At 35.0% G+C, this 11,134-nt stretch overlaps 1 protein-coding gene across 2 annotated transcripts; it reads right to left on the bottom strand.

Moving 5' to 3' along the window:
* Window positions 1-736: 736 nt before the first annotated feature.
* LOC107864270 (ankyrin repeat domain-containing protein 13C) lies at window positions 737-8,089 on the bottom strand. 2 transcript variants are annotated; one of them, XM_016710603.2, is made up of 3 exons: window positions 7,711-8,089; window positions 5,313-6,976; window positions 737-1,301 (listed from the first exon to the last, which is right to left on the bottom strand). In XM_016710603.2, the coding sequence occupies exons 2-3, from the start codon at window positions 6,930-6,932 to the stop codon at window positions 951-953; spliced, it is 1,971 nt and encodes a 656-aa protein (XP_016566089.1). In that variant the 5' UTR covers window positions 6,933-6,976; window positions 7,711-8,089; the 3' UTR covers window positions 737-950. The 2 variants fall into 2 exon arrangements, with proteins under 2 accessions (XP_016566089.1, XP_016566088.1); XM_016710602.2 differs by having other exon boundaries at window positions 5,313-8,088.
* Window positions 8,090-11,134: the final 3,045 nt, after the last annotated feature.

Consider the following 11,134-nt stretch of genomic DNA (forward strand, 5'->3'; position numbering starts at 1 on the left):
TTCTTTCGCACTCAAAGAGTTGAAGGGAGATACTGTGTCAAGTTGTTCGCAAGGGCCAACTTGATCCTCTTCCCCAAAGATCTCAGATGAGGAAACCGTAGGAGAGCTGACGACTCCAACTACCGTCCATGTACGATCCATACTAGATCTGACCAACTGCCCATCCTACCTCTACATTCTTGACAGCCCATCTTTGTCTTAGTAGAGTCTTTCAGTGGCATGTTTCGGTCCTCTTCCCCGTTACGTAGAAAAAGGGAGCCACCGATCAGGTACAAGATACTATCATTACCGCATGTCTCTACTATACTACATGACACAGAAATATATTAATGGATCAATTACGCTTAGACGTTCAGTAGTATCTTACCGCCTGTCTTCTATACTACATGACACAGAAATATATTAATGGATCAATTACGCTCAGACATTCAGTTTGCGTGCAACTCAACTATTTCTCCAGATACACAGAAAATTGAATGTCGTTCAGAATTTGACCTGTTCTGAGTTCTCTTATGGTCTTTAGACCACTGAACTACACCCTTGAGAGTTGTCTATGATGACTAAATTGTTTACCTGCCTAAATCAGTAATATATATGAGCAAATACATACATTATTCTCTTTTTCTTCTTCTGTGCTACAATTCACCTGTTCCTCAGCTGTTGTGGTAAAAAAAACATTGATAAGGTCGATCAAGGAATTTCTTACTGTGTTAAAGCCAACAAGAACATAACTAAATCATGCAACTGTGGGAACATTCACTTGTAACAAAAACAATTGTTCCACATTGATCAACAAGCATTTGGAAGAATCGCGCGAATTTCAACTTTTATACCACCCACAATAATGTATTCAGGATCTCGAAAATATACTAAAACAAGTTGAGAAAATATCGAAGAATGTAATTAACACATTGTATATGAATCATGTGGTGCTTCAGATAGCTAGCTAGCTACTGTTGTTTCCTACTCTTTCCTTTCTTGGCCTTTTCCTTTTCCTGCATTTTCTTTCTCTTTGCTTCTGCTGATATCCATGTGTAATCTTGAGGGACTGCAAAGGGATCTTGAACGTTTTCGATTCTATTACTTGGACTGCCGCCTGTAGATGAAGAGCTAGGGCGTTGATATGGGGCTTTTATCCACTGAAACCATGATGAACTTGAGGGCTGCGGCGCTGATGGACTCTCCCTGCCTGGACCAGTAGGACTGGAAGGAGGAGTTGCGAATTCGTCTAGTGGCTCCAGTTCTTCAAACTTTGTGAAAGTCACTAATACTCTTATCGTTGGAACAACCGGAATTGCTACCTGAAATGTGGAAATGGATTCTTAGTATATCATGAATTGCAGGTTCCTTGTGGATGTCTCTATCTAAGACAACAACAATAACATCCCGAATGTAATGCCACGCGTGGGGTCTGGTAGGGTAGAGTGTGTGTAGACCTTACCTCTAACCTTGGGAGGTAATCTTACAAGTCGGGTCAGGGAGGGTAGGGTGTAAGCAGGCCTTACCCCTACCCTTGGGGGGTAAGGAGGCTGTTCCCGATAGACCCTCGACCATGTGTATATCTAAGACCTGAAACGGTTAGAGTAATTTCTATTGAGCTGACAATCCATGTCAAACACATGTCAGGAGGAAAGATTTGCTGTAGTATGAGAAATTACAAAAGCAAATCTTTTTGAATTTCAGTCGATGCTCATCAAATGACAAGATGTTATACTCACAAATAGCTAGTCTAAAGAACGCCACGGTTCAAAAGTTTCTATAATAGCAACTAGTCAAACAAAGAAGTTCCACAACAGCAATTTCTAGGTAAAATTATGCATGAATCTTCATAATATGAAAGAATGTGATGATTCCTTTTCTCGGAATGATGTTCAGATGGAAGTTTCAGTCTCATTCCAAAGGGGATTACGCCAGCCAAACACCCCTCCGAGGTAAACCACTCTCTGCTATTGTACCTTTTTCCCCCAAATAGCGTTGTAACTTAACCATGCAGAGCTACAGGGTCTCTTCTAATGCACGTTAATTACAGTAATTCCTAGAACCTCTTCATAGCCTAAGTTGGGCGGACTCTTCATTTTCGATGCCGCACCCGTGTCGGATTCTTTAAAAATATACTACTTCTGGCGAATCCGACACGCATCCATTGATATGTTTAACGAGTCCAAGCAACATAGTTCATAGCTAAGAGAATCTGCAATATACAACCTTCTAGGCACAAGTCTTAACAAAACTGTAGCTTCATACAGCTTGACCATGAAAAACATTAACAGCAATGATGTCTATATTACATTCAATTGCACTTGTGTACCTGTTCAGCTTCATTAATGATTTTTACATGTCAAATAGTTAAAAATCAAATCCGTAAATGTCAAACCACGAGTATCTGCAGAGGTTCACACCTGCGGTATAATGTTTGCACACTCCATGAACTTCCAAAGGTTTACTCCTGCATGGATGTCTATTAAACTCTATTGTGTTGTGATCCGGTTTCTACATTATGTTTAATTGGTCTGTATTGGAAGTTATCACTCCAATCCTTCAACACTTAATAATAAGTACCTAGAGTATTCAAACTTATGGGTTATGGTTGCACAACTACTTACACTGATGGATAAGTAAATGTTTGGTTGACGACAAAAGAGAGTCTTCTAACACAGACAACCACCATCACAGTGGAGCATGACAGAGAGAAACCGTTTGAACTAAAGCTGGTAAAATTTTAATAGCAGACTAGTTCAAACCATCTTCCCCAGGATAATTACATATTACGGTTCATGGCTTAGTTCCAAGCACTAGAGCATGGCATTAGCATCAACAATGATGCCCCGTGAAAAGAGAAACGAAAAGAAAAAAGAGGTTTCTTTTTAACACAAAGAGAGCTCCTTAAGTTTCGTAATTACTATAACATTAAGGGTGTGTTCAGTAGGGAGGAAAATGTCCAATTTTCCTATGTTCATTTGGTCAAAATTTGGAAAATATTTTCTCCTCGAAAACAAGTTCCCTGTGAATTCCCTTTGAGGGGTTTTCCGCTTTTTGACAAAAGACTTCATCCTTTTTTTCGAGAGAGAGAAGGCTACATCCCTATGAATTCTTATATCCATAAAATTACACGTCTCTACAGAGAATATAATACTCTATGATAGACGTCCAAACTTCTATACAAATAGGAACCTCACCGGTGCACCAAAAAAAGACATTAAAGACAGGAAGTTACTCATGCTCTTCCCCTTCAAAAAACTCCCATATCTCTCCATCTCTACTATCCACACAAGTGATAACGGAGAACATTCCACACCCGACATCTTCTCTTTCATCCTCAAAAGACCAACTAAATATTGCAACCTTAATAATACTCGGCAAGGAAGTAGATTGAAGTTATTCATCATCATACAACCTCAAATTCATTCAAAAAATCAACTTTGTGCTCGATTTTACCCATATTTCTGATTACACGTCAGAATATCACCTTTAGTCTTTATATCTGAGCCAAGTCGACTAAGCCAATATATCCAGAAGGGAGTTTTGGAAGGATTAAAAGGTCATTATGTCTAAATTCTCCTATAAACAATATTTAGTTAAACCGAACCTTAATCTAAATAACTAGTGGAACTATTTCGTTTATGGTGAAAAGATGATTTTTCTTAGAAACCTGTTTTACATTACATCCAGATATATTTCTTTAAGATTGAATAGCTAGTTCCAACAGTACAGCCCTAAAGCATCATTTACCCTTCCATAAGACCATAACCATACAAGCTGGTTGAAGCTAAATATTAGACAATAGGCATAAGAAAAAGGTATCTCCTTTCCATCATTTTAGAGATCCTGGGAGCCATTTCGCTTGAGGATAGTGGAGTATAAGGGGAATTGCTGTAAACCTAATATCAAGTGATGTTTGGTTTGTGTTCCACTGATGGGATTTTAAGCTCCTCAAACTAGTTCGCTGTTTGTTTTCTGCAAATTATAGTCAGATCTCCAACATAATGAGCGTTGGCAAGCTCATAGGAAGAAGTACACCAAAATGTCTACGCCATTGCCTTCCGCAGATAACCTTTTACTTTAAATGGAAAAATGCTGTCAAAAGATAATAATAACAATGAACAACTACATGCTATATCTAATCCTGATGATATGATCACTACTACATGGACGATAAAATAATACAACAACGATAATCAAACATTTGCTGTTGTAATGTCTACATACATCCTACCCTCTCCAAACCCCACTTGTGGGACTATACTGGGTATGGTGTTGTAATCAAACATTTAAAAAATTATTCAGTTCCATTTAAACCTCCTGGAAACATCCTTCCTAATCCCTTACTATATCCCATTCACATCTATAATAAATCACACTTAAACCAAGATAATACAGTCCCTCTAAATTCTGAACACGAACAAAGTGAACCCTAAACTCCGTTGGGATTTAAAAACCAGTATCATTTCCTCTAATCTTAAGCTCATGGCACTTAACCTACTCAATTTGTTTAAGAATCATTACCGTGATCTACCACCTTTTGAAGAAAGTATACAAGGTGAGTATTCTTAAAAAGATATATCAATTCAATAAAACGGTCAGATCCACTTAGATAAATGGTCTACCAAGAACCAAGCTATTATCAATCTTTTTTTTTTGGGTTTTTGAGTTAGGTAACATTACTATTATCAATCTTCCAAAAAAAAAGAGAAAAGCTTGATTTACAATTCAGATGATATAATTCACAAACGCAGTGCACTCTCCTTAAAAGAGAGTATAACTCTAAGCGGAACGATATTTATCCCAAAAAAGAAAAAGGAATTTGGAATGTTGTCTCCGCCTTACTGCTACCTTTCTAGAAAAAAATGTTGCCTCCTCTTATCGTGATACAATCTCCCCTTCTACCAGCAGTGGAGATTTATATATACTATATTTCATTTCTTTATCATGGTTCAAACTCAATAACTTTCTCTTCCCATAATTATGATTTTAAAAAATTGAGGTAGTTCCGTGACCTATATTCCCAACAAACGGTAAACAAAGGGCCCAACATCAGGAAATTTAAAGTTGACTACTTAGAAAAAAGTTATAATTATGGACTAGCAATTTCTACTTCGAGAGCATGATCAAAATACAAAGTGAAACACAAAGAAAGCCAAAATTTACTATTTTATGTTTTTAAACTTCTTAATTTATTTTGCTCATGGAGAATGGATAAGTATCAGCATGGACTATACATAACAAACATTCACTATTCAAACCTAATAAAAATTCAAAATCACATGATTGCTCGACTGGGAATTAAATTTCAACAGCAAATACATGATGCATACCTTAACTGGGAAGGTTCCTTTTGGAAGTTTTGTTGTGAGCATCTCCCTCAACCGCCGGATAGCTTTAACTTTGTTAGCTAGAATGTCAAGTAAAGGAAGGAGCTCTTCAGTTTTCAATGGGAAATCTGGAGAAAGCCAAAGAACGGGCCTCAATCCTTTCTTATACTCATTTTCTCGGCCTACATCTTTGCGTCGACTTCCATTTTCAGCATGGCTAGATGTAGAAGCCTTTGCATCTCTTCCTTGTCTAAGCTCGTCCCTGGTCACTCTGACATCCACGGAATGTCTCCCCGGCATAGTTTCATTTAAAGGTGGAGAACCCTCGATATAATTCCCAACCTTCTCCTCGACACATACGGAACTTCTTGGATGGAGTACTCGTTTCTCCCCTTCTGTTTTCATATCCCGTTTCCTCCAGCTGTTAAACCATCTCTTCTTTTCCTGCTTACTACTATCGTCATTTCTGCAACCATTTATCCCCTCAATGGGAATATCCCTTTGTTCATAACAGCTATGGCGATGTGCAATGATTCCATCTCCGTTTTCGTTGCTTAAATCTGAAGAGTCCGACTTGAGAGCAACCTCAAGCTGCCTTCTTTCCTCCTCTGTCAGGATATCATCAAACTCTTCACTCTCCGTTTCGTTTTCATTGCAAGCATTGAAAAACTCATCATCTGTCATTGCTCCAGGAACCCTCCTTGATTTTATGCTCACAACCACATTATGCATATCATATACTTTAGCTTTCCAAGATCCTACCATCTCTGTTTTCTCCTGACGCCTCCATGTCGTTTGGGGCAACAGAACTGCTTCAGTTACATCAATCCCAGGCCTGAATATGTTCGTTTGGGACATTGCAGCAACTTCTTGCTGTACTTCTGCCTCAGTCGCTGGAGCACCAGCGCCGTCTAAGGCATTCATAATTTCCTTTTCTTTATGCGAGATCATGCAAAGTGATCCAGGAGCGACTTTACCATCCTCGGAACCATCACCAAGGAAAAGTATGCTCTGATCAGATCGCTGAATTCGGAAGCCATCGAAGCCAGCCAGAGTCATATCAGCCCTTAAATTTGCACCCCTCTTCCAAATTTTATACGTATCCGAAGGCGCAATCCTAGAAATGAAAGGTATAACAGAGCTCTCAAAGTGAAATGTTATTTCCATATAAAAATCCCTCATCCTCTTCATTGTCCCAATCAATCGCGGTAACCTTCTACACCATTTTGCCCAAGCCAAAGGCTGATAGTGCCTAACTATGATCTTCGCAATCCTTTCTTCCCTATTACATATTGCCTCCTGCAAGGCACTCCAGCCGTGTTCATTCTGCAAGCTCCAATCTGCACCAGCAAGCATAAGCATCTCGGTTGCAGTCTCGTCACCAAGTTTCACAGCCAAATGAAGAGGGCTTTCCCGATTAGGGACATCCCGTCGATCAATCACTGAAGAAATAGCATCAGCCTTAGCTTCCTCCGCCAACGATACCGCTTCTGTATGAATCTCAGTAGGATCACAAAGCCTAGGCAGGCCAGCAATTATCTTCCTCAGAGAAGCATAATCTTTCAAGATTATAGCTTTATGCACAGGACTGTGTCCATATTTCGAAACATCAGTACCAGCCATGCCTCAAGAAGTACTCAAAAGCCACCCCCTACGCTACAATTAAACTGCCAAACCCAACTCAAATCATTAAAAATCCATAAACCAACAACTCCCTCCACCCAAAAATCAACACTATGCAGACAGACACTAAACAGAATGCCTTACAAGAATCATTTTTTTCCACTTAAAACAACATATACCAATTTCTCCCAACAACCTTTTCACTAAGCAAGACAATAACAACTCCCTCCACCCAAAATCAACACTATATAGACACAGCCACTAAACAGATTGCCTTACAAGAATCAATTTTTCACACTTAAACAACAATATATACCAATTTCTCCTAACACTCCTTTCACAAAACAAGAAAATAACAACTCACTCCACCCAAAATCAACACTACATAGACAACCTCTGAACCGAATGCCCAAAAAGCATCATTTTTTTCCACTTACACCAATTTCTCCCAACACCCTTTACACAAAACAAGCCAATAACAACTCACACACAAAGCACTTCCCAAAATCAAGACTATATATTAGACACAACCACTAAACAGAATGCCTAAAAAGATTCAATTTTTTATCACTTATACCAATTTCTCCCAACACCCTTTACACAAAACAACACAATAACAACTCAACACACAAAGTCTTTCCCCAAAATCATTCCACCCCACAGTTCAAATCAAGAAACAACACAAACCAAGAAAAGAACAAATCTTTACTACAAACAACAAAGGTATGGAATCTTTAAGAGGGACCCAAAGAGTAAAAAGTCAAGAAATCACACACACCTTATTATTGTTGTTGTACTACTAGCACATAAAAGACCCAAAATTTGTAGGCAAAAAAGGCACACACAGCCCTTTAGCTTATGAACCCACAGAAAAATTTAAAAAATGGAGATCTTGGTGATCTGATCCAGATCAGACAAACCCCAAAAACATGCATGTGGGGGGTGGTTCAAGAATCTTGAAACAAAAAGGGAACACTTTCCTTTTCTTTTTCTTTTTTTTTTATTCTTTTATTCTTTATGTAAGAATTTTATAAAGGAATTTTCTTCTTTTTTTTTTTTTCTTTTTGGAGAATCTTGATAAAGCAAAAACACAAAACTGGTCAAGGAAAAGAAAAGGATCAAAAAAATTACACAAAAAAGTTTTAAAAGTACAGAAACCCCACCAGTCAAGCAAAGGGGGAACACAAATTGAAAAAACACTAGACATTTTTTTCCATCTGATCTAGTTTTAGTGAATAGATTTACCTGATATGTGTTGTTAATCGAAGGTGAGGATAATTCATAAAGTTAGTCGAGATGCACCAAAGCTGATTCGAACTACACTGATATAAAAAAAAAAAAAAAATTGTTGAATATTCTAGTTCTAATATGAGAAAACCCCAATAAAATAGAAAAAACACTAGACATTTTTTTCATCTGGTCCAGTGTTAGTGAACAGATTTACCTGATATGTGTTGCTAATTGAAGGTGAGGGTTATTCGTAAAGTTAGTCGAGATGCACCAAAGCTGATCCGAACAACACTGATATAAAAAAAAAAAAGAAAAAAAATTGTTGAATATTCTAGTTCTAATATGAGAAAAAACCCAATAAAATAGAAGAATTGAAAAACAAATAGGAGAAATAAAAAATTACCTTTTTTATCTCTTTAGTAGTCGTTTGGTATGAGATATAAGGTATAATAATTTTAAAATAAAATGTAAGATTATTTTATTTTGTATTTGATTAGAGGTTTTGAAAATAAATTCTCGTTATTTATACTATAGTAATAAAATAAGTTATTCCACTATATATATAAAATAATTTATTATCATGTGAAAGGGAAATTGTAAAAATGGGGAAATTTTTGAGTAACAAGAAATGAAAAAGTTAATTTGGGGTATATGTTTTAATGCAAAGGGGTGGTAAGGAGTCTCAAAAAAGGGAAAGTGATGCATGTGAGCCTGAAAAAGAGGGAAATTGCTTTCCTATTTTAAATGTTTTATTAAATGCCATTTATTTTCTATATTTGGAATTTTGTTTTATTTTTTAATTATTTTGTTTTTAGTTGTGCATCAATATTATATTTATATTGAGACTAAATTCAAATTCGTGTATTACATGACTCTTTCCAGTTGCTATGCTCCCAATAAAATTTTTCCAACCTTTAAAGTTTTTTCCTTCTTTTTATTTTTAACATGCTAAAGTTGTTAAACTAGTAATTTTTTGTTTAAATGACACTATTTAATTGGATGTAAAATTTAAAAAATATTGAAACTTATACCTAAAATATTTTAAATATTTTAATTAATGATGACCGAAATTTCCATTAAGAAAATTCAGAGCATAAGGAAGTAATCATATGAAGAAAATAAAATAATTCAAACATCTACATACACATAAAACAATAATTTTGATATTATATATCCGACATAAAAAGGATCTGGATAAAATCTGCATTAATTAAATTATTTATTGAGAGTAAACAAAATGATAAAAATTAAATTTATTTTAAATATAAGAATACTTTTTACTTGAAATAAATTTTAAAAAAATGTATCACTTAAATTATAATAGAAAATATAGTAGAATATATAGTATACTCCCTCCGTTTCATAATAAATGAATTATTGGATTTTGGCACGCATATTAAGGAAAAAAAATATTAAAAACATAAATTTAACATAATTTACAAATTTTACTCCAAAAAAAAAGAAAAAATTGATCTTGTAATACCTTTTCAAAAGTTAATTGATAGTCAAATCATAAGGGCAAATTTGAAAAAAAAAATTTAATGATTCACTTATTTTGAAACATTAATAAATATTTCAACAATTCACTTATTCCAAAACGAAGTGAGGAATATATTTTTGAATGAGGAAAGAGAGATGCCACATTCTGGGTGAGGGCTCAAGAAGAGTGGAATAGTAGTAGGATTAGGTCTGATAGGCTTGCAGATATGACTCAGATTCTTTTGGGGAAATTAAAATAAAAAAAAATTAAATCAAGTTAAGAAAAATTTAAATTTAAATCAAGTTGCTATTTTGTCCATTTGAATTATAATCTGATCTTTACTCCTTTTTGGATGAGTAATATTCTAGTAATAAAATAATTTGATTTTATTTTCCTACTATTATTATTGATGGGTTCAGATGTAAATATACGAACTAGTCGTAAGGCAGTTCAACATCTATTATATACACATATAAAAAGTATTCTTAGGGCTCGTTTGGCCATGGAAATTTTTTCCTTTTTTTCGAAAAAAATTTTCGGAGTTGGAAATTGTGGTGTTTGGACATGAAAATTCAGAAAATAATTTCAAAATTTTTTTCTGAAAAGGGAAAACAGGTTTTTGTTGTTTTCACAATTTTTCAACTTCAATTCCAACTTTTATCATTATTACATATAACCCCAATCTTTTAAATTTTTACATAAAACTCTCTTTATAACATTATTTTTTCAATATTACGTATATAACAGCTTTAAAGAATAAGATAATTATAATTTCAAACTTAATGTTATCCTAATTAATATATATCTTTTTTTCTCTCTCATCATTATTTTTATCCCTTATTTAATTTTCTCCCTTATTTAAGACATTATTTTACTGTTAATTTATATTTATACCCATAAATATATAAAATATTATATTTGTAATAGAAATATACAAAGTATGTTAGATATAAAGTTTATACCATGTATATACCATATACACACATATATAAATGTACAAAGTATTAAGAAACATACTAAGCGTACTTATAATATAAGGGGAAAAAGCATTGTTTCCACCCCAAACTATACTCGAAAAGTCAAAGTCACACCTAAATTATACTAGTGACCTCTTACACACCTAAACTATAAAAAAGTGAAACTATTTACACTCTGTCAGGCTACCACCACTTGCATGTGGTGTAGTGTTTTACACGCACTGCCACGTCAGCACCACGTCAGTAAAAAGTATCACTTTTTTATAGTTAAGGTGTGCAATAGGTCACCTATATAGTTTAGGTGTGGATTCGACTTTTCGACTATAGTTTGGGGTGGAAACGATGCCTTTTCCCTTAATATTTTTAGCCGTTTACTTTTGTTATTTAATAGGCTGGACGCGCCTAAAATAAGTGTAACACACACGCCTTAGAATGAGGGTCGCGGGGAGGTAATAATATCACTTTTATATAGTTAAGGTGTGTAATAGGTCACTTATATAATTTAGGTGTGGCTT

The sequence above is a fragment of the Capsicum annuum genome, chromosome 3 (assembly GCF_002878395.1).
Source record: "Capsicum annuum cultivar UCD-10X-F1 chromosome 3, UCD10Xv1.1, whole genome shotgun sequence".
NCBI lineage: Eukaryota > Viridiplantae > Streptophyta > Magnoliopsida > Solanales > Solanaceae > Capsicum > Capsicum annuum.